This window comes from Diadema antillarum, unplaced genomic scaffold (assembly GCF_040938485.1).
Source record: "Diadema antillarum isolate AM-2024a unplaced genomic scaffold, OU_Dant_1.0 seq00000620_RagTag, whole genome shotgun sequence".
NCBI lineage: Eukaryota > Metazoa > Echinodermata > Echinoidea > Diadematoida > Diadematidae > Diadema > Diadema antillarum.
Window position 1 is genome coordinate 355884 of NW_027271543.1, and position 25402 is coordinate 381285.

The window sequence follows — 25402 nt, forward strand, 5'->3', positions numbered from 1 at the left end:
TTCTGAAAGAGAGAAGTCGAGTGTTCTTTTGTTATAGGAGAAAAATGGAAATATGATGAATTTTCTTTATTCTTTCTTTATATCGTTGTACTCATGTGACATCACAAGCTATGGTAGTCTTTACATCCAGACGTGACTGAGCAGAAATTTCAAAAATGCATAACTTTTTAACGGATTGTCCGATTTTGCTCAAACTCTCACTGATGTGTTCTAATAATATTGCTGCATTCACGCAACCCACATGTCTATGAAGGTGAACGTGTCCTTTAATTTTATCACAGTATTGTAAAGCGTCACAATATCAAATCCCAGTTTCATCAAAGATCCTACACACTACTACGATCTATATTACCTGGGGAATAATATTCAGTGGTTTGAACTTTAATTTTATCACAGTATTGTAAAGCGTCACAATAGGCCTATCAAATTCCATCAGCTTCATCAAAGATCCTACACACTACTTGGTTTCATCTCAACTGACCACTATATTGTTGCTATTGGAATGTAGAGACTCAATATTAATCCTCAAGTGAAAAATTTTGAATCAATTTTTGGCAGGCTCTGAAGGAGAATATTATATTCAAATCATATGCGTTGATCCGTTTCAAAGATGGAGGGACTTGGAAAATAATGTGTGAGGGAGCAGAGCCATCGAGCAGGGGGAAGGGATATTCCCACAGGAGGGAGATTTTACATTTCTATTATACCTGAAACTTAACGATCTGGTGCACACTTTCAGGGGCGGATCCAGGAATTACGTAAAGAGGAGGCGCCTTTATACAAAAAGGGGGCGCACGCCCCCATTTTTTTCTTTTTAATTCTTTTGTTTTAAAATATATATAATAAAGAGGGGGTGCGCGCCCGGTGCGCCTCCCTCTGGATCCGCCACTGCACATTTGATAAAAGTTTGTGATATTTTTCCTATTAAAAAAAAAGCAGTAAAATGAATATTCACAGAACTGAATCTGAGTAAATCGCGGTATCTTACTGACTCTTGTTTAGCGGTGTGTGTCATCACTATGGAAGTTGATGGGGGGGGGGCGGGGGTGTCCTCCTCCCACACGATGGAGCTTTTGCATTTTTTAGAATGGAATTAGGACAATCTGATGCACACTTTTTGGAGACAGTCGGAAAACTGTCAATCCCCATACCAAGAGTCCACCACATGGAGGGGGACCGAGCAAGAGGAGGGTCGGAGGGGGATAAGGTATGTCCCTCCCATTCAAGGAAGCTCTTAATTTTTTAGAATTGAAATTTAAAGATCTGGCACACATTTTTCGGGTTTGTATCAGAGAAGTGTTAGCACACTGTATTTAATATGAAGGGAGACCAAGCGGGCATGGGGAGGATCATTATACCCCCTCCCATGGGGACACGGTGATTTGGCATTATTATGACTGCAATTGTGCAATTGGTGCACACTGGCTTTTTGGTGGAATATATGGAAAATTTTCAATCCCCAAAGAATAGCCATAATCAACGCATGGGGTGGGGGCGCTTATAAAGCAGGGAGAGGTGTGGAAGGGAGTGTCCCTAACCCCAATGCGAGGGAGATTTTGTATAGATATCATATCATTAGGAATTGAAATGGAAAATGTTGTATTGCTTTTTTCTCTAGAAATTCGTCAATCTCAAAAGTGTAGGCCCTAGGCCCCTACCAAATATGGAAAGGAGCCTTAGGGGAAGGGTGTGGGAAGGGGCATCCCCCTCCCATGCGAGATAGATTTTGCGTTTTTAGAGTCTGTGGAAGTTCAATGATCTGGTGCATACGCCTTGGTTAAATATTCTGACAATTTTCTTTTAATAAAGAAAGACAATTTTCCGCATATCGTCAATTATTAAGTTATGGGCAAAATGACATATTTGCCCCAACTGCCCCCTTGCCCTCCAGGATCGACGCCCCTTCATACGAGGTACAGCTTTTGCATTTGTAGGATGCAAATGAAAATATCTCGTAAACATTCAATATTTGATAATTATGATTGTCAATCCCAAAAAGTTATACTTGTAAAGCTACGGGAGGAACCAAGTGAGGAAAGTAGAGTCAAATGAAAGAAGATATCCCCTCACGAGGAAACTTAAGCACTTTTGAACTGGTGTGACAGATCTATGGTCCCCCCCCCCCTATTTTCAGGGAGCGTTTTTAGTCTAATGCCATTTTAGGTTTTTATCACATGATAGATGGATAGATAAAAATAGTGATATACATTAAATTTTATGAAATACCAAAATATTTCAGATTAAAACTAACCACAAAAAAGTAATAAAACAAACGTGTGTGGTGTTTCGTGTCCAAGATTAGAGGTGCTGTTTACCACCAGGAGATGCTGTTATAATATTTTGGAGCAGTCGCTGTATTGATGAGCACAAGCTAACGCTAGTCTCTATGTTACACCAGGGAGGTGAAAAGAACCGTCTCATCTCCCTGGTTGCACATCCATGCTGCACCAGTCCTCCCCTCCGCGATTTCTTCGTCCATCAACACGCCTATCTGGTCTTGGTACTATCATGTACTTATTTTGTGTCGAATATCTCCGTCGCGATCTCGGCTCGCCACATTTTACTACTTGACACTTCTATATACTTGCCATCCTTTTCCTCTCATTTAGTTGTTGCTCTATAGTTACTTCCAATCAGACGGATGAACCGATTCCAGGTCACCCAATCGTTATCATCTTAACTAATTCTCAAATAACTCAAACACTTGGCAATTGGTTTCCACATGGAAAACACGGACTATTAATCGTCGGAGCCGATCTCGAGGACGCCACGGGATACCTCCTCTATGATAGCCTGGCTCTGTCCGCGGCCCCGTTGCCGATTAACCGATTGGGTGTAGTTCAGACTTCTGTTTGCTGATCTTGTAAAGTTCCGGCGCGGCGGTCACTTGAGCTACACTGCTGCTGTCTTCCACGATCTCCGTTCGATCACGGTGAGTATACAGGAAATCTTATAATTCTATTCGGAGGTGCTGTGTACATCTTAGAGAATCTGTGGGTGTTGCGTTCGATTGTTGTACGTCGATAATTATCATGGGTAGAGTCCACCCATCTATCCCTTTTATGGTCATTTACTTATTTATTTATGTATTCATTCATTTATCTATCTATCTATCTATCTATCTATCTATTAATCTACTTATTTGTTTGTTTATTTATTTGTTTATTTATTTTTATTCATTTATTTATCTATTTATTCATCTATCTATTTATTCTTATTTTGATGTATGACGTATCTCTGGTAGGTCATACTATGTAAGCCCTATAGTTCAGGAGGATACTTCAATTATTTCAGCACTGGTACGCCGCCGACGCCGCCGACATGTCGCATTTATTTTTATGCGCAATATGCTGACAATGTTTCTTGATGGATTTTTAAGCTATTCGGTTACGAGATTATTATGGAGTTGTATCATTGAGATATCCAGCCGCCTATATGGCGGTAGCGCGTTCACTTATTAACAAAAAGTTTGGTTTTTATGGTCTGTTTGTGTGCGCTCTATTGGCCACATTTCTTGACGGATTTTGTAAAGTTTTGTACAAAAGTTTATCATCGTCAAAATCTGAACCCTGCTCTATTATTTTCGGTGATGCTGCCCCCAACGTTACACCAGACGCCATGCTATATTTCTTGTGTCCGTTTCAAAGTATGATATTCTAGATCCATTTTCTTCAAAAAGGTCGATGGCGGTGCATCATTAAATGAGCTTATCCCCTTTTTGTTTTGGTGATGCAGCCTCAAGTATTTCGCTGTTTATAGGATTAAAGGTCATGTTTGGTTGGTTAGTTTTGTTCTGTGTGCTCTGTGGGCTGCCACACTGCGTTTCTCGACTGATTTCATTATAGATGTGTATAATTTGAATACAGTCATGTATATATATATATAAGTCACAACAGAGGAATGCAGGGAATGCATTGATAGCCAATCTTGATTTAATGAATAATCTGAATTTTCGAGGAACCTTCCTCTTCTTAATAATCATTGTGAATATTCGCACTGTCATCCCTGAAGAAGAGGAAGGTTCCTCGAAAATTCGGATTATTCATTAAATCAAGATTGGCTATCAATGCATTCCCTGCATTCCTCTGTTGTGACTTTATTATTGCTATTTCTAGTACTGCCAATACGCGGAACAACTACAATATATATATATATATATATATATATATATATATATATATATATATATATATATATATGTATATATATGGAAGTGCATTATTCAAAAGTCTGACCGCATGCGACATTAGTGATATGGGGCCCGCGCTTGTTCCGCATTTATATACAAAGTTGTAGATGTTTAAAGGGTCAAAAGTCATATTTTGGTGGTGTCATGACAGTTGTGCGTTATAGGGCCTACAAGGGGAGTTTTTGTGACGAATATTGTTGGTATTTTGTATTCAGATGTATGATGGTCAAATCTAGACTCTTTTTTTTTTTTAGGTGATGCTACCCCATAGAGTTGGATTATGGTGCTACCCTCACTGTGAATTCCGCAAATAATCAGGGTCAAAGTTCATGTTAAGGTTGTTGACTTATACTCTGCTGTCCACACTTTTTTTTTTTCCTTCTTCAATAGGCCTATACATGCGGGTCCATCAGGCTCACTTTTATATCTCTTGATCGACACCTATGATACCCAATATCTCGGGTTGTTATAGGGTCAAAGGTCATAGTTTGGCTGTTTTGTCGTGTGCCCTCTTCAAGCACCAGTTATTGGCAGATTTTTAAGCAAATGGGCAATATAATAGGCAGTTGACAGGCCAGAGATTATTGTTTGGTATTATGGGCCTCGTTGTAGATAATTGTATAGACTGAAAATAAAATCCCATAACCTATGCGTTTCCCAAACTCTGCCCTTCGATCCTTCACCCCATTTCTTTCGTTCCATTTGAACAAAGAGAAAGATGGCAGTTTTATTAGAGGTAATTTTCAGTCACACTAATAATACGTCTTCCGTGTATCGGACCTTCAGGACCTTCGGACTACGACCATTGAAATTGTGCTATCAACATGACTTACCGTCAACAAATTTATGTCATTATAAAGTTTTATTTTTGTTTGATTTCTTAGGAGTTCTGAGATCCATTAAAAAGAGTCCTATAGGGCATTATATTGACAGCTTACCTGAGATAGGGTGTCCCTTCAATGCAGTTTTTTAATGTGGTGGATAGGCCTAGTATTGATACATATAGGCCTAATTGACCTACAACTTTGTACTTTTCATTGTTTTGGGACGGTTTTTACATTACGGTTCTGATTTTCCCCTCGTATATGAATAGATATATATTATCATAAAAATTGTGTGTCCTGTTATGTATGATCCTTCGTCGGAGGTGTTGTAGGCCTATATTTTGAAATACTGCAAGGAAATGACACCAAATATTTTGCAATCGATTACGACAAGGGATAATGATGTTGATATTCAGATTCATTTTCTATACCATAAACATGTGAATTGAATTATGATATTGCTTCATTGGGTTTGGAAACTGTGTGAACCATGTATAAGTATAATATTGTACGTTGCATGTGGTGTGAAGAATGTGTGCCGTATATTGGGTGGGTGCTTGATGAGGGATCTGTAATCTTATGAAGATTGTATGCATGTGTGCATGACATGCATGTGCATATTGGGTGACCTTGTGGTGATGATGAATATAATGGGATCTGTGAGTGTTGCGTTCCAAGAGCAAGGTGATGCGGCCGATTAACATGGCGACCACGGAAGAGTTTTCATCTGTTGATATAGGATGTTGGAAGAACATTCGTGCAATGTCGCTTCGCCTCTTTGACTCTTTGGATGAATACGGAAGAGTGTGGCAGTCCCTAGCTAGAGGGAGAGTTGAGACAAGAGGCCATGTAGGCATTCAGCTTCTCATGTTCGAGTGGATGACGTCACGAACCACATTCCTATCGACCATTATAGCACGACACCGCAAGCTCGGAATGGTATTTATCGCATAAATAAATGCCATCAGACAGAGAGAACAGAAAAAGGCTTCAAATGCCCGCCGTAGGTCACCCACCATCAAACCGTCACGAACTATTCACAAACACGCATAAAACATACATGTCAAAAGAGAACTGTAAGACTTATCCTTTATCCTATCTTGGTATATCTAAAGATCTTTAAGAAAATATTCGTTTCAATATCATTATAATTATCATTATTATTATTGTTATTATTATTATTATTATTATTATTATTATTATTATTATTATTATTATTTTATTATTATTATTATTATTATTATTACTATTATCATTATTATCATTATTAATAATAATATTATTATTATCATTATCATTATTATTGTTATTATTATCATTATCATTATTATTGTTATTATTATCATTATCATTGTTATTATTATTATTATCATTATTATTTGTTTATCTATTTATTTATTTATTTATTCATTCACTTTTTTTTTCATGCATGTACCGGCCGGACAACACGTAGGCCTACTGTTTTATTCATGATTACCAGATAGTTTGATACTACTACAACAACTGTTCTTTCCTTATAATTAATCTGTATTATTAGTGCTATTATTATCATTATTATTATTACTTTACTACTACTATTATTATCAATTTCTCATCACCAACATTCATCGCGCTGTCATGAACAACGTTTGTCAGCGCTGACAATCACCATAGTAACAGTCAGTGACCAGAGCATCTCATCCAATCAAAACCAAGGATTTTTGCTGAAATTGTCAGCGCTGACAAACGTTGATGAAACACCCCCAGGAAATAACTATTTCTTGGGGAATTTCCAAGCATTTATTTACAGGAAACCTGCATAGAAATCAGGAACCACTTAAAAAAAAAATAAGAACAAAGCCCATAACTTTTCGAGGTTTCCACATCTGGAGATTCTGCCCCGTAGAAAGGGGGGGGGGGGTAGGGGGAAGAGGAAAGGGGAAGGGGAAGGGGAAGGGGAAGGGGAAGGGGAAGGGGAGGGGGTAGGGTATTATTATCACTGACCCTTGATGTCCCCCCCCCCCGCCCCCCCACCCCCCCCCCCCCACCCCCACCCTCAAAAAAAAAAGAGAGAGAGAGAAAAAGGAAAATATTCTGCGACTTACACTGGAAAGTAAATTTTGTACTGACATTTTGGTATATGACAGTGTATGAGATAGGCTCCTATGTATACAACGTGCTTGCTAAGCATGATGCAGTATACATAGCATTTCACTAGTTCAATATCTACATAAAAATATGCCAGTGGGTATACTTTGACATACGATCATAGACTTTATACACACTGTGTCAGCTCTGAATACATGTCTTATGGTAGCCTTCATTTCCAAGCAACGTCTTGCAGTCAAGATGCAAATTGAGTGACTTTTAGAATGACCTCACGAATAACTTTTCTGTCCGTCGCTCGCTCAAAACAAGACCACACAAAATTCCCAAAATCTAAACAGAACATATTCCGACATTATCTGCTTTGTGCTTAGTGTCAACTGCGCGATCACGACGAAAATTGACACATATATTGCCTTTGACGTAATCTACAAAGATGTAAAGTTGATTTTTCAAAAAAAAAAATCACTAATGTTAAATCATTATAATTTATGCATAAAATCAGACTACAGGTACTTGCCATAAATCACTAAATAAACTAAGCTCAAAACAGGAACATTTTTGTGTGTAAATCACGGATTATTCTTTCTAGTGTCCTTAGCAAATGTAGGAAAAAAAATTGTGCCATTAAAAAAAAAAAATCTTCAGTACATGTATTTTGGTTTTGGTTTTTTCTCTCTCTCTATCCATCTACAAAGACAGATACCGGTATATATAATATATATGTATATGTATATGTATACGTATATATATATATATATATATATATATATATATATATATATATATATATATACAGATAGATAGTTTGAAATAGATATATACTTAATAATGATTGTACTAGTAGATTGTACTTGGGCATCTCTGGATAATCGCAAACATGAATTGAAACAGTCCATCACGGGGAAAGAAATGAAATACATGTACAAGTGTATATTATTTGTCACATTGGTTCCTTTTCCATGTGCTTGTTATATACCAGTGGTAGTGTAACAAATTACAAAGATGTTTATTCACATTATGTACTCGAACATACACTTTTATGATTTCTGGCTATATGATGATTAATACTTATTACCTTGTCAAGGAGGTTATTTTTTTGCTGGCGTTGGTTTGTTTGTTTGTCTGTTTGCAAAATAACTCAAAAAGTTGTGACCAGATTTTGATGAAATTTACAGGAAAAGATGATAGATGATAGATGATAGACTACCAATTGTACTAAAGATTGAAGACTTCACAAAAACACACTTCAAGAAATGCAATGCACATACATGTACGAATTTATACATTTTTTATTCCAAGACTGTAAATCATATATTATGGTGGAATATATACCAATCACTGCATTGATATTATTACAAATACAACTGTGACATACAGTATGAAATTCTTAACTTCCAAAATGCACTTATTTTCAACACTCCCCTCACCTTTCCTATATTTGAAGGGCTACTAACATTTGAATGCAAAGAGCAATCACGAAGATACCTGCGTACTACATGCAACTCAATTAAATAGCAAATAAATTATGATAGCCAAATCAGAGAGGCTTTTGCATTTTACATATTCAGGACAGGAAGAGAAATTGCAGTACTGGGTGGCTGCTTATTCATCACACATATTGTCACTGGGGCGACAGGACCTTATATCTACAAAATGTCACATGTTTAGGACAGCACAAAAACATGGCAGCCAAAGCACTATATCAAGTGGGATGGCCTTTCCTTTGACATTTCATGGTGGCTTCATTTTGGGGGAAAGACAGCTAGGATTTGGACAGGACATAACTGAGTTAACTGATTATCTGACCATTCACCCCCCAAAAAGTCATTTTCACCAAAATTTGAGATACAAGGTCTTGTCACCCCAGTAACAATATACTCCTTCATTTACATACTGTGTCTGTCTACATACACAGACACATATTGTAGTTGAAATTTGATTTTTGTTTCTGTGCAAATCCTCTATCTCAGACACAATACTGATACTACTACCCCTCCCCCCCCCAAAAAAAAAAAAAGAAAAAGAAAAAGAAAAAGAAAACAAGAAAAAAACAAAACAAAATAGAAAAACAATTATCCTGACAACACATCACCAGTTCTATGAGGATCAATTGGGAAGAAGTCAAACTGACTGGAATCCAACTTCTTCTGCATCAACAGTCAAATCCCCAACAATACCATTCAGTTTTCTGCAGCCTGATGGTCAAAAGAAAGCAAAAGCGTGACATCCATGTAGGCTTCCTGTTTCACATGGTTATCAAAAGCATCATTAGTTTGTGACACCTGCTGTCTCACAAAAGGTCTCAAGTACAGGACTGTATATGCAACATACATTGTATTTAGCAAGTCTAATTTTTCACAATCTGAAATTTCCAGCAATTTCATGTGTGGTTGCATTTGTGATCATGGAGTACAGTAATGAACAAAGAAATGTACGCTTCCATGTCACTCATGTCACTCATGTTGGGATCAGAGTTAATATTTTCATGTGTTGTTAAATTTGTGAATAGCACCTGACTGGCAAAATTTGTGAAAATAAAAACCCCTGTGAAATATATGGCATAATCAATAGTGAGTGTGTGAGCTCATATTTGCAGATACACTGTATCTGTGTCCTACATGGAAGCACTGTGGCAAATTGAGTGGACAGTTTTTTATCAGAGCAGCAAACAGGCCCTTTGTCTCACAATTAGCCTGGAGAAGCTTATAGTGTTCCATGGACTCCTAGTCTAGAAAAGTAGACCCTACTGCATCGCATGACATGTGAGTAGCTAGTTGATACATGTAGGTATGCATGAATGATAGAGCTTTGTAAGTTGTACTGCACAAGCCAAAAGTGTGGAGAGTGAGAAACAGCTTCCTGACAGAAGTAAAGTCAAGGTGCATTTGAACACATGCCAAAAGCCAATCCTAGCACTATGCTTGTCCAATTAACTGAATATTAAACACTCACTCATATAAAAGCATGAAGACTTTACCTGTGCAACAACTCAAAGCCTCGTCAGTTGTCAGTGTCAATGTTTTACTTCCTCCATAGTCTATGATACCTCAGGGATATTCACTTTTTCTCCTTTGCAACACCCAATACTCCTTTCTCTTAATATGGTAACACAATTTCTCTTTCCTTCTTTCGCATAGCTCTTCATGGCACACTCAATATTATTTTCTCTTACACATGTTATGTGAGTTACCCATAGACTTCTGTTGGAAAAAAAAAAAACACTCCATGGCCCTAAGTCACGAAGGTGGTGCAAATGAAACTATGGTTTAAACCATGGACAAAAACCATGGAGCGCCAAATGTCGCATGGAATATTTCATTACGAAATCAGTCATTTCGTCAATGAAATGATTATTTTGTAACGAAATGACAACATTTTGTAACTACACGTGTAAATGCACATTTCGTCCAAGAAATGATAATCTCGTTCACGAAACGATCATTTTGTTGACGAAATGACTAATTTCGTACCGAAATATTCCATGCGACACTTGGCGCTCCATGGTTTTTGTCCATGGTTTAAACTATGGTTTCATTTGTACCACCTTCGTGAATTCGAGTCCATATGTGTTAAATTCAGTCAAATACATAGTACAACATAATCATCATTTGCACTTTAATAATTGATTTATTTCCAGTGATAACAAAATGAAATCAACTCTCCTGTAGGTTTTAATTTTCTCACAGTCAACACATTCGTAGAACTGAACATGCCACCAAAGTAGAATTAATATTGGTATTTTTTTTCTTTCTTTTCTCCTGCAATGTAAACATCTGTACTTCAAAATGATGTCATCATTGCTCGAATAAAATATGTCACCCTTGCTTGAATGAAATATGTCACTTGACCATACATCCGGCTATTCTTTATTGTAAAGGTAAATTGCTGACTTGCTTCCACTCAGATATCACGAACCCTTCTGTGTAAGCTAATATCATGATGTTGTATATGACCTCTTGGCAATATTGCTATAAGTCACCAACTCATCTTCTATGATGAGGAGAAAGTTTCTTTTTTTTCTCTCTCTCAAGTTCTCTTTCTCTTCACTGTACACTTAAATTCCCAGTAGCATGGGTAAACACGGGTGGCCCACATCATTCACTGCCCACTGGGGTACATTCGAAAACCCTGAATAGCACTGGTCAGTGAATATGTACATCAAAACGTACCCTCACTGGTAACGATCGACTCCAGTCAAGATTCTTTGGCTGTGTGTGTTCTTACATAGAGATCAGTGATACAGCTGTACACAATTCATTACAGGGATTCTGGAATACCACCGAACCGGGCCAGCCTTCCCCACTCAAAGGTATCCCCATACTACCAGGGCCCTGTTTTATCAAAAGATAAAATCGATTTGAAATTTCCTTACTACACAGTGTGCCATAGACTTACACTTAGAATCAACTTTATAATCAAGTTCAACTCTTCATATAACAGGGCCCAGATCTTTCACCTGTAACTTCCTACAGTCCACTAATGGCCGTGTGTCACCTGGCCCCATTCACCTGCCCACTGACCCTCACTGTCTCCAGCTCACGTGCCTCATCTCCTTCTTTGGAAGAGACATTGCCCACTGTGTTCCTGCTAGACATGAAGCTGGGCAGGTCATCAGGGGAAGCACTCATGAGGCCTGTCTCAGCTGGATGGAAGCTGTTGCCCTGGGAAGGGAGAGTGGGTGGTGGTGGTGGTGGTGCCTGGGAAGCAGCCAGGACTGTGTCCAGCATGCCCCTAATCTCCTCGAGGGCAGTGTGATACTTTAGCTCCTGTTGTATGCCCAGCTGCAGGGACTGAAACCTCTTCAGCACCTCCTCGTTTTCACCCATCACCTCACCATAGATGTCTAGAAAAAAGATAGAGGGAAAGAAAAAGATAAGTTTTGTTACTCACAAATACAGTGATCATAAATACAGCACACATGTACTTCCATTAAAGGGAAGGTAAACCCAAAGAGCAATGTGGATTGAGTGAAAGCAGCAACATTAGTAGAACACATCAGTGAAAGTTTGAGGAAAATCAGACAATCGATGCAAAAGTTATGAAATTTTAAAGTTTTGGTGTTGGAACCGTTGGATGAGGAGACTACTAGAGGATATGACGTATGAGTGGACAACAATACAAAGAAAATATAAAGGAAATTCAACAAAAATTCACTTTTCTAGAATTATGAAAGAGCAGTGGACAAACCGCTTTCAGAAAGCAGGGGGAATAATTGCTACCCTTTACATATGTCAATATCAAGTTGATGGAATTTGTAATTTTCATGAAAAATGGATTTTTGTAGTATTTTCTTTATATTTTCTTGGTATTGTTGTCCACTCATACGTCATAACCTCTAGTAGTCTCCTCATCCAGCGGTTCCAACACCAAAACTTTAAAAATTCATAACTTTTGCATCGATTGTCCAATTTTCTTCAAACTTTCACTGATGTGTTCTACTAATGTTGCTGCTTTCACTCAATCCACATTGTTCTTGGGGTTTATCTTCCCTTTAAAGCTAAACAGCCACACACTGACAGGCAAGTGAGAATTCATTTAATATCATTCATCATGCTTCTGATAAGCATTGTAGCCACTATATTTTTCTTGACACCTGCTAACTTTGGAGTTTGGAGTTTATATCCAAAATAATAATAATAACAATTATTACTATTATCAACTTGTTCCATCAGATCAATAAAATAATAGTGAGACATGTTCCAATTAAGAAAGTGGATAAATCAAAATACTCCCTTTTCGACCTTTTGTTTTATCATTTTTTTTCCCGCAAAATTTATGACAGAACCTTTTTCAAGCATTATTATGCTAAAATTAATTGATTTCAGCCTATGAAAGTGAAAATAATCATATCTTTATGAATAAGGAGAGAAAACTCCATTTGCCTAGACTACACACGAAATCACGTTTTTGAGCCATTTTCGGTCTGACAGGCATGTATGAAAGGTCGTGCAGCGTCGTAACGGTATGCGCGATTTTCGCGAAAATGGTGTCAAAAGATGCGCGAGACTTGAAAGTAAAAAGTCAACGAACGGCGCAGTCACAAAATTTCGCGCGGCGGAATAGTTGCGAGAAATGTCGACGGGGGGTTGATTCAACCCCCCCTGCCTTTTTAGGTTAAGTTTTGAATCAAATCTTCCTTAGTGTTTGAAAGGTCACTTAATTGCTAAAGTATCCCTTCTATATATATCCAACCATTCTTACAAATTAATTTTCTGCATGGACATGGAATATAGATACAGTATTACATCTCTAATCTCAAAATGTTCTCTCTGTGATACCCCATCAAAGGCAAATATCTTTATCATTACAGAGATGTGTATCAAAGAAGTGTGCAGACTCTAGCAAACATCTTACCAAGGAGGATATCTGTAATGTCTATCACCGTAGATGTGTAGTTTGTGTCTGGGAGATGCTTCTTGAGGAAGGTGAGGACGATGCAGAGCCAACGGCGATCTCGGCCAGAGAGGGCGCTATGTACAACCCCACGTCTGATCAACTCTCTGAAGATACTGAAGCTGATTTCGGGAGACCTGAGCCTTACATTGGGCTGCCTCATAGATAACCAACATTGGAAGAGGAAAATAGTTAGCATAGAAAGTGAGTTTATGAATGGAACTCTAAGACTTGTCACTACAATCTGTGTCATTATCTGAGTAGGACTCACATAGCGCTAAACATTAATAGTAGAACTAGGGATACCAACTTTGTGATCACCATAACAATATTCCGAGGAATGAAAAGGCATATTTTGTGTGTGTGTGTCTGTGTGTGTGTGTGTGTGTAAAAACAGTATTTTCACCTTTCCTGCAACAGACAGATGTACAATTTGGGAACAATGGTATTTTCCACGAAACCTGCAGTATATTTGACCAAAAAAAGAAAGAAAAAAAAAAAGAGGTACAAAATACTGCATAAAAAAGGTAAACTGAACAGTTATGCATGACAACCTTATGTTGATTTTCTTTCTTTTTATTAATGGAAAGGGTAAAAATCTGCATAGTTATTGATCCAAACCCTGATTTTTGTTAAACCTTAGTGCTATGCTGAAGGGAGAATTGTGAGATTACATCATCACTTCTTTACACATGCATGTATGCTTGTGACCATGATTGTTGTTACACAAAAAAGATACAATTTTTTCCTACATGTCTGATATCACTGTGAATTCTACCATTGCTTGTCTAATTTTCACATACTTCTTCTTCTTAAAATAAACTTTAACAGAGAATACCATTGCACTTTAATTACTGGTGCCAGTGTCATGAAAGTAACTTCAAATGTCATGACCTAAAACTCATTTTACTCTTTCTCTCACCATATATGTGTAAGAGTAAAATAAAATAGTAATGCTCACGTGAAGTGCAGCATCTAAAGCCTTGGAATGCTGGAACCTCTGCAGCATCCGGTCATATTTCTCTATGCGGGCCTTGGTGGAAGGTTTGACGATGAGATTTCCCTGCAGAAATTCAATATGAATTTGATATGATGAGTATTTCAAATATATACATGATGCCTTTATTGAAAAAAAAGAAAAGAAAAAGAACACGGAAAAGACACTCATCAGAGTCATTGGACGTAAAAAATATTTCATCTCAACATCTGATTCAAAGGTGGAAACAAACATGCAATTTCCTAATGCTTAAATGTACATAAAACTCATATTTCAATTTCACATTTCATGGTAAGAAGAAGGTAGTTAAGTCAGAGAAGCAAAGAGGGGAAGATATTTAGAAACTATGTGGTGGAAACTAAACCTTTTGACTGTGAATTTTAGTTGCCTTGTTGAGCTTTTTTTTTAGTTTAAATCCTTGCTATGAAACTAGACCTATGCCAATATAATGTGGGTCCTATGGTAGATGCAAATTGCACCTCTCTAAGTTGATGACTTGTCACATCAAATCACTATGCATCATATCATATTATGGGATATAGAGACAAATTCTAATTTTTCCTCCCTAACGTAATGGCCTAGTTACAACCCCTGAAATCTAGCAAGAAAGTTACTGCAAAGAAAAATGCATCTCATCAACACAATGTTTCTCACATTTTTCTGAGTAAAGACCCTGCCCTGCATGTAGACATTCCGCCTGCCTCTCTGTCGCTGCTTGGAGTGAAGCCCTTCCATCTCTTTGTCAGGCTTTCGGTGTCTGATCGACAGCAGTCCAGACGTGGCTCCCACAACAAGAGTCTTGTCATCAGGCTACAAAGAGAACAAATACCAATGTTTCATGACCAATGGGCACTGATGAAGTTACATCCACAAGTATGCTTGACCTGATGTTAATCTGTTCTGTGCACTGTGAAAGTATCTTCATTTAGATGGAAGTTAGCTCCTATATCACTTTGCCAGCTTGTGGCTACTGATGAGTTTTGGCTCAATCTAGGTACAACAGAACAATCCAAATTTTATCAGTATCAGAATTCTACAAGACACTATCAACTTAATGCTTCCAATAATTTGTATGTGATAATGAATACAGCCACAATCAATGAAAATAGGACTGATATTGCATGTACAGCCACATATACTGCTCCAAACTAGTAAGTTTCCCTGAGAATGAATACATATTTCAGTAAACTTCCTCCATCTGTCACAGGTTGAAACAATAAATATTTAGTTTGTCTAAATTGGGAAGTAGCATTTGGACACAAACTTACAGAGAGGCCCATAGACAGGATGGAAGCCGGGTAACTCATGCTGGCGACTACTTCATACGTTGAGACATCATACACTTTGACGTGTCTGCAAGACAATGTGATGAGGAAAACCAATCATGTCTTACACGCATATGACACAGAAGAAGTGGATTTACAGTGGGAAAAAGACTGCTGTGGTATAACAATTGTGGTACATGTATACAAATTCTAAATAGGATGCAACAAATGCTTTGCAACACAACAGCTAAAGCCTAGATGCTCGCCTCTGATGCACTAATGTAGAGGACTTAAAAGCCATGGTGAAAGACCAATGTACATAATTATGTGTGCCAATTGAACTTTGCAGTAACATGGTCATGGACAGGTAAAAAGTCAAATTTATGCGAATTAATGTTTGTGTATAGTCCTATTAGAGAGTTGTAATGATGATATTATTGCAGAGGCTTAACCAAAGAGGGAAGCAAATATGTAGTAACTTTAATAAGAGCTTTGGAAACTCATAATCTTGGATTTGGACTCTAAACATATTGAGCTAATGGGTTTCTACAATTGTTCATCATTCTCCCAATCTGCAAAAATATTTGAAGAAATTTTTCTTGTAAAATTCGAGGGGAAAATATTTAGGTTTCATATAAAGAATTCATAGGTCCCCCTATTTCAATTATTTCATCTTCACATAGCATTACACATATATCTGTATCTTCCAAAGAGCCAAAACTTTGTTGATGCTATTGGTATTGCCCATAGTATCGATATCCAAGCTGAGAGGTATCATGACAATAAGTCTGCTTACCTTCCTAGTGAGCCAGTCAGGAGTCTGGAGCAGTTTGCATTGAAGCACATGGCCGTGATTGTTTTGTGGTGGTTGCTGAGAGTTGCTAGCAGACGTCCTCCAGCCAGGGCATCCCATACCTTCACATAGTTTCCACCTGGGGAAAAAGAAAATAACAAGAAAACAATGTGGAATGGCATAACCAAAATGATCAAGCAAAAGTGATGTCATCAAATTTCTTTACTTTTTCACCATTTTATTAACTTTCAAACAACTTTCGATGTATACGTGCAATTGGGTCTAGGGCAATTACCCCCTGGGCAATTACCCCGCACCCTTCCCCTGGCCCTAATCCTAATCCTAATCCTGAACCTAATCCTATCCCTAACTCAAACTCCTAACCCTAACCCTAACCCTAACCCTAATCATTACTCTAAGCTTACCACTAACCAGTATTTAGCCGGGGGGTAATTGCCCTCTCGGGGTAATTGCCCGGATACGCTGCAATTATCTGAATGGATAATTGACCAGGTTATGTATGTTTAACATTTTCTTGAATAAAGAAATGATTCAACCCAAAAAAGCCAGTGCACTAAGGGTCAAACAAGATGAAACTGTGGAAATGGCAAGGCAAAAGTGACACCAGCACATTGGTGTCAACTGCATTTACCTAATGTTTAAAAGTTCATTACAATTCAACTGCATTTCTGCATTGAATATAATGCAATTCTCTCTGCACAAGGGAAATAATGCATTACAATGTCGAATGCATAGTAAGTGAACATGCTTCTGATATATGAATTGATATATGAATAGTAATATCTTCTGACACAATAGAGAAGTACAAATTAATCTCCTTCCATTCTTAAAATCTGTGGCTAATATTTGAGTAAATGAGGAATAACAGAAATGTCCTCTAACTTCTGTCTTATTTCTCACACATTTGTTGTCTCTACTGCTTAGGAATGATTATTTTTTTTTGTATTGATGTAAATTCCCATCACTGAGAAAGATGGGCATTAGGCAATGAGCATTCCAAATATACTAGTATATGTATACCAGCATAACTTCAATTTTAGCAATCTGTCAGGTCAAAGATAATGGAAGTCTCAAATTTGTTTCTCAACACATACCTGCTGACAAGAAGACGCCTCCTGATGGGAACATGAGCACCCTCTCTACTGGCTGGCCGTGGTCAATGCTTAGGATACTGGTCCCTGTCCTGAGGTCATGGAGTTTCACTGAATGGTCATAGGATCCTGTGTATGACCACACAATGGCAACGTTTCACATTTAATGTCTTTTCACAGTGATGTCACGACAACAAGTACTTGATGTCACTTTTAGTTCTTGTAATAGAAATATTGCAAAATTATGAAAATATGAAAACACAAACAGGAAAAAGCTTGAACATCTATAAAAACAAAGCTTGCACTTCTACAGCTACTACCTCATTTCTAGAATGTTGACATATGATTGGTTGCATGCCCAACCTTACAATAACTCTTGACTTTACACAAGATTACATAAACCCAAATTTTCTACCTCTAATAAAAAAAAAAAGGGGGGGGGGGGTGAACCACAGTTCACATTCACAGCTTTTACACATCCAATGACCACAACACTGATTGTTGCTATGAGGAATGTAGTCATTATTCTGCATAATTTCTTGTGTTTACATAATTATCCCTATGAATAATGCAAAGTACAATTTCGGTTGACAAGCAAACAAGTTTGAAGCACAAGTGCATGTAAATTCAGCTGAAGGAATAATGTTACAAAAGCCCTCCTATAAATATGCATCAATTTCTTATAAAATGCACTTCTGTTACATCAGCAAGGGTAGAATCAGAAGTTCCCAGACATTAGCCGGGTTCACACGTACACCAATTAGCGGGATACAAATCTCGAGATTTGCATCGCGATCGTCATCCCGAGTTTTTTGCACGTGTGGACAGAAAAAACCCGAAAATTAGCGGGATAAGCATCGCGATGCTAATCCCAAGAAATCTTGCGCTGGTTCGCCAATTAGCGGGATAATTGTCCCCACGCTGGTACGTGTGAACGGTCGGGATTACAATCTCGAGTTTTTACATCCCATCATGCAATGCGCACATCACAACAGCGAGGCCTCTGCGAAGAGGTCCTTCACCTCTTTGGAGCACAACAACAGCGCGCGAACCACACCACTGACGCGTAAAAGACAATGGACAAAGGTAAGTGCGCGCAGGCAGTGATAGAGAAGGGCGCTGTGTGACCCAGTTTGCAGGCTTTGCTGTTGTCTCTATCGGCAATTAGCGGGATAATTCGGTACGTGTGGACGCTCGCCAAATTAGCGGGATACCGATCGCGATCGCTATCTCGCTAATTTGGTACGTGTGGACGCTCGCAAAAAAACTCGGGATGAGCATCGCGATCGTCATCCCGCTAATTTGTATATGTGAACCCGGCTATTGACCTATTTTTTTTGTTACTGATGTCAGCCATAATGGTGGGGTAGGGGGTACATTGGGGCCTTCCAAATCAAGAAGAAAAGATGTTTCAATGTTCACTGGGTTATGCAATGAGTCAGATGCTTTGCTCTGCCAGTACATAAATCATCTATTGTTAAGCATGCTGAGGCTTCCCAGTTATGGTTTGAATAGACATTAAAGGCATAATTTACTTTTTGTAGATGAAGCAAAAACCCAGCATTAGTGCTTCAAAATATTTCTAAAATGTGAGTTAGGAATAGAAACAACCAATGTAAAAATTTGAACCAGTATATTTGATGTCAAGTACTGTTAAATATGCAAAATGTGAACAAAAATTATGATAAAAATGTTTCCAGACTATAAAACAGTCTACAATTAAAGTTTAACGAGTAAAATAGTGATACAAAGTATCTCCTTATATTAAAGGCTTTATTGCAAAGATTGTATATGGTAGGATGTTTTGTGATACAACAGACCTACACATATGCATCAAAAGTGATAACTTGAACATTTTTTTTTTTAAATAACCGCTCCCAAAGGTAAACAGGACCTTTAACATGAAAAGCAGCAGCCAAACTGAACAGATCTAACAGTTACAATGCTATCAGATCACAATGCACAAACCTGTAAGCCACAAATCCTTGCTGCTTGGGCTGACCACACCACATCGAACATAGTCCTTGTGGTCTGCAAACCGGACAACCTCTTCCTCGCTGGGGATGTCCCAGCAGCGGACAGTCTTGTCATCTGAGCATGACATCACCTGGTTGTTGGCTGCAAACTTTGTGACATGAACTGGTCTGTTGAGAAGAACATCCAATTCACACAATGGTTTGTGGATCTTTCTTCAGTATACCATTATTATGTCACATCTCCTGTCACTACAAAGAACACAACGCCAACAAAAGCTATAGTGGTGCAAGACAAACTGATGTGATCCTTGCATCAGATTGTGGGGTATGTACTCATTAATGCAGTATTTCAGGTTTTGGAGCATGTGGATAAATTTTAAAGTACAAGTTCTGAGAAGCTTCATAACATTTGAATCATCGCAATCTTTATTTATATCACAAACACAAGACTTTCAAACAACAGATAGCAGAAGTACTGACTACTAGTACTACTTTAATAATAAGTACTGACTAATGTTAAAGGGACTGTACAGTACTGGTTGAGGTGGGGATTCATATTTTGAACATTCCTAAGTGAGATAATGAAAAGCCTGTCATGAAATATGAAAGAGCATGTAATTTCAAGAAGTATTCAACGTTTATTTGATGAAAATTGGTTTTCAAATGGCTGAGATATCAAAAAAGTGCTTATAATAAAAGGCGACATGCCACAACTTTATTAGGATCTCTTTGTTTCACCGTGTTTTTGGATATCTCAGCCATTTCAAAACCGATTTTCATCGAATAAACTTTTGATACCCCTTAGAACTGTATGCTCTTTGACATCTCATAGAGTGGCTTCTGAATATCTCGCAAAACGTTAAAAGCTAAATCCTCACCTCGACCAGAACTGTACACACCCTTTAAGTGTTGAGTTGAAACTCCATCTTTTTGATAATATTTGATATTGTAAAATGTCTCACCCATCATGTCCTTTAAATATTCGAAGGACCGCTCTTCCTGAGATATCAAAGAGGCGGACATAAGCCTCCTCTCCACCAGCTACCATCAGCTTGCCATCATGACGGTAGCTTGCCCCATACGCCACACCCTTAAATCTAGAGATTGTCTTGTCAACTTGATTTGTCACAGGGTTGTATATTTGCACCTGCAATAAAGGAGAGGACAGAACAGAAAGATTGTTACCCACAAAAATGTACCATTTGTGCAATTTTGTATCCACTATTCCCAAGTACAATACACATGTAGGTACATGTACAAATACATATTTGTAAGTCTGATTTCTGTCTTCAGTGATTAATATCCGACTTCTAACATCATCTATGACAACAGAAAGTTTATGTACAATTCACTACTATTGACGGAAGATGGATTAAAATCACATGAGCTATTAAAGGAAATCATTAGAGATGAATGGCAAAGGTTCAAAATGTTTTACACAGAGTAACATCAAAGCATTAACCACTTCATGACATATTCATTATTAAAATAATATGTATCAAATCTTGGCACAAATCCACAAAATAAGGAAAATACGGCAGACAAAGAGATTTGAGGACATGATAAGAGTGCTGTGATTCACTCTGACACCAAAAGAGACTTCAGAAGGGTAAAAGTTAAGAGATGGGAAAGGTAGTACCCAAAGTGACTGAATCCCTAAGGTCTGTAAGCAAGACTTAAACATAGTATACGGTGTACAAGTGATAGGTAAAAGAAGACATACTACAGAGAGAATGCTTACCCTGGTAGAACATGAAGCTGCAAAGCTGAATGGTTCCACGGGGCAAAAATCTATATCAGAGACAGCACCATACTCCTTGACTACCACAGGGAACTGCAATGTTGAATACAGAAGAAAAGGGAGGAATTCTGGAATACATTGATTACATTTTGCCACTATATTGTGGCAAATTTTCCTAGTTGCTGGTTTGATTTCAGCAGAAAGCGTTCACAATGTATGCTTGGCACACATGCTCATTTATAAGCATATTGAGATGGTAACTGGCAATATACAGAACCTGTATTTTGATATTATTACTGAACACTTTGGCTATAAAATGGTATCATTTCAATAAACTTCTTGTATTAATTCTTACACTGAATATTATGAACGCGACCGAACCCGAGCAAGCGGAGCAAGCGAGGGGGGGGGGGGGGAGGGTGTGGGAGGGGGTTGTCCCCCCTCCACGGTGAGAACTTTTTGCATTTTGATGTTGTAAATGGTGCAATTTGATGCATGTTTTTGCGCGTTTTGTTGACTTGAAACAGTCCCACTTGTTTAAGGTAGCAATATATTTTAATGTTGATTATTATTGAACATTGTGGCTATAAAATGAATAAAATTAGAGTCTCAAAATGCACATACAATACGTATGACTATTACAAAGTAATGTGTTCATAACATTTATCATATCATATTTCATATTTAGTGTATGAGATACACGAGACCATCATAATGTTACAGATCAGACTACAATACAGACCGACATTATCATTTAAGTTTGTACATTGTGATTTAAAGGCAGCCGATCGCCATCCCTAATGGTACGTAAACTCCGAACGACCGAAGTTTGTGCATGCAATTGCGCAATGCTACCACTGAGACAAGTGTGTGTGTGTGCGTGTGTGTGTACGCATCATACACAAACATTGTCACCGCGAGCTGCGGTGATTGGAGGAGAGAGGCCAGAAGATGCTGCGGCGTGTGTGTGTGTGTGTGTGTGTGTGTGCGTGTGTGTGTACGCATCATACACAAATATTGTCACCGCGAGCTGCGGTGATGGGAGGAGAGAGGCCAGAAGACGCGTGGCTCTTTCGGCCTCTCTTCATGTGCATGCGCACTGAGAGTGTGCGTCCATTCGGAAGCTCTCGTGGCTCGCTGGGACAGCCATTTTGGGTTTGAAGATAAGCACAGGGAGCTCTCTTGTAGCCTACCGTATTTTCGCTGACCCATTGAGCCAGCGCTATTCTCATTCGGGGGTCACTACATTTGATACAGAATGGGGGAGGCAGCGTGTTGCGTTCGTCTCCGTGCTGCACAAACCACTCGCCACGACTGAGTGTCTTTAAAGTATTTAATCCATTACAGTGATCAATGGTGATTTCTACAGACAGAAAGATCCGTCTGTCCGGAAGAGTCCTTTTTATTTTTTTGATGTTATCGCTCTCCTCCGGAGACATCTGTGAAGCCAGACGCAGTCTCCACGGAACATATCCCTGATGACAAGATACAGACTGATCTTTCGGTCAATGGTTTCTACAGTACAAATGTACATGTAGCCTAGGCCTACTATAAGTACCGTACTAAATTTAATATTAGATGTGAAGGAAAACTGGAAGGATTTGTTCCGCACCTGCACACAGATGTACCATACACTACAGTTATTATCACCATGTTCAATACAGCCACAGGATTTCAATATTTCCTCTACTTAAAGTGAAATGGACAATGACTAATCTGCTAGGTCCTAATTCAGTAATTGTATCCACTCTTACTATCAACTTAAAATTGAAACCATGGTTCCCATACCCAAAATACAACAACACTCACACAGTCTACAAAGTTTGTATGGAAGAGCGACTTGGGGCAACGGGCAGCAGGGAACAGCAAATTAGCCAGTCCCACTCCCAGTAAAATGCTCAGCACTCAATTGTCATGCAACATTAGAATTACCTTTACGCATAAATTTGCACAAATTGCGAAGAGATTCCACTCCTCGTCATCAAACACCTACGGCATCCGGCATCCCTCACATTCTCTGTGCGCCGAGCTAGAGACTGCATCATATCAGCAGTGCAGTGCATGCATATCACGCGTAAATCTACGAACCCGAAACCGGTAAGTAAATCTATGCCATAGACTGACTGCAGGGATTGCCTAGCAGTAGGCTAGAATATCATTTAAAATAGGGGCCAGATATGTACGTCTTCATCAACAAACACTAGCAAAAAGCTTACTTCAAAATTCTTCCAATATAGAGCCTCTTTGCTCTGTTGTCCTTTCGCAAATGGGAATCTTTGAGCCACAGTCGGCTTAAACGTCGACATCTTGAAGAGTGGCCAGCGCCAGCACAGCTTGCTCAATTGTGATACTGCATGCACGTGTTGTTCCCAGCTAGCAGCGGAGCAGTGCACTGGTGTGCATGCAGTGGTACATGGCCTCAAGGGCTGGGCTCGCGACAAGCTACGGGCCGATCGCTTGGCTGTGTCGACAAACCAACCACATTTAGCTGCATGCTCCACTGCACTCTATGCGCAGCTTGTGTTCACGTGGGACCGGGACCAACTCGGCTACACACGACTCAGCAGACGGTCAAATGCAAATCGAGTCAGAGGTAGCATTACCTCTAGCAGCGAGCACACTAAATGATAATCAATTGCTGTACTAGTATATAATATCACAGCCGAACACTAGTATTCTCAGAAGTAAACCAAGCAATACATTACCGGTGCTATATCATTTTTAGGTTTGCTATTTGTTTTCGATGCAGTACTAATAAATAAAAAAACCGGTGCAAATATCATGCTGTCTGGTAATGTTTTAAGTTATAGTCTTCAAAGAATGAGTAAAAAAATTGCAAGAAAAACAGTGAATGATCAAAATTTTCAAGGTAGGAAATCATAGGTGTGTGTGGTTTTTTTTTTGGTGCTATTTTTTGCAAAATAGTTCTCGAACAGTTCATGGTGAATGTGCAAATGAGTGAGCTGATGATGTCATCACCTCACAATTTTCCAGTGATCTCCCCTGATAGGAATACCACACACACACACATACATACATACATACATACATACACACACACACACACACACACACACACACACACACTAGTTGAAAATTCTATTTTCTGCTGTAGAAGTGTAGAAAATTATGGTATATATTCTGGCTTCATAAGTTCAAAGCAATGATCAGTAAGATATTCTACAATTTGAGACGGGGGCAAACCCGTATGAAAAAAAAAAAACAACAACTGGAAATCTGAAGATTGTGTGGACAAACTACAAGGTGTATTCAATGGAGATAACATCACATGTCACACAACATTACAATTTCATGAATTCCCTAATTTAAACTGCTTTTGATCAAATGTTTAACTTTTGTGCTTATACGATTTTACTCTTTCTTATCAGACTAACTTTCAACTGATGAGAATACCACTAAAATTTGCATTTGTCTTCTCTTTCTTCATCAAACAAAAAAAGTCTCAATTATATAATACATTATCAAAATTTGATAGGAGCCCTTTATTATGACAGAGAACTTGACAGGGGCTACAAAGGGGCCATCTTAATCATTGACGCACTAACATGAGTCAAATACAGTAAATATTTATTATCTAAAATGTGCAGGAATCGGAGAGTTAGTCAATAACATTTAACTAAATAACATTTAGTTACGATTGAATATCGCTTTCACTATATGAATCTGACTTCTGAGAGCATTTTAACTTATGGCGGCGGTGATGGGGGGGGGGGGTAGGGGGCGTCCAAAGAAGATCAAAACACTTTCAAAGGGTTATGCGATGAGCCAGCAGGTGCGTCGCTATGTCAGTGCATAAATATTATTGTTAGGCATATAAGCCCCCAGTGAGAAATTAGGCCTACCATAAAATCAGTGAGTACTCAAACCGAATTGGTCTATTCAGTTTAAGAAAAAGAAGCCTCATTCAAACATGTATTTTTCAGTGATTTTCTATAAAATAGAAAAAAAAATCTGTGGGACATATATACATGGCAGGGAGGGGTGAAAACTGCTTGACACCAAC

At 38.4% G+C, this 25402-nt stretch overlaps 1 protein-coding gene across 1 annotated transcript; it reads right to left on the bottom strand.

Annotated features, from left to right (window-relative positions):
* Positions 1 to 10792: 10792 nt before the first annotated feature.
* Positions 10793 to 23685, bottom strand: LOC139736074 (U3 small nucleolar RNA-associated protein 15 homolog). The gene is made up of 11 exons (XM_071646822.1): positions 23595 to 23685; positions 21379 to 21471; positions 20600 to 20784; positions 19630 to 19805; positions 17665 to 17790; positions 16553 to 16688; positions 15760 to 15844; positions 15146 to 15301; positions 14456 to 14557; positions 13456 to 13648; positions 10793 to 11944 (listed from the first exon to the last, which is right to left on the bottom strand). The coding sequence occupies exons 1-11, from the start codon at positions 23682 to 23684 to the stop codon at positions 11592 to 11594; spliced, it is 1695 nt and encodes a 564-aa protein (XP_071502923.1). The 5' UTR covers position 23685; the 3' UTR covers positions 10793 to 11591.
* Between the last annotated feature and the right edge of the window lie 1717 nt (positions 23686 to 25402).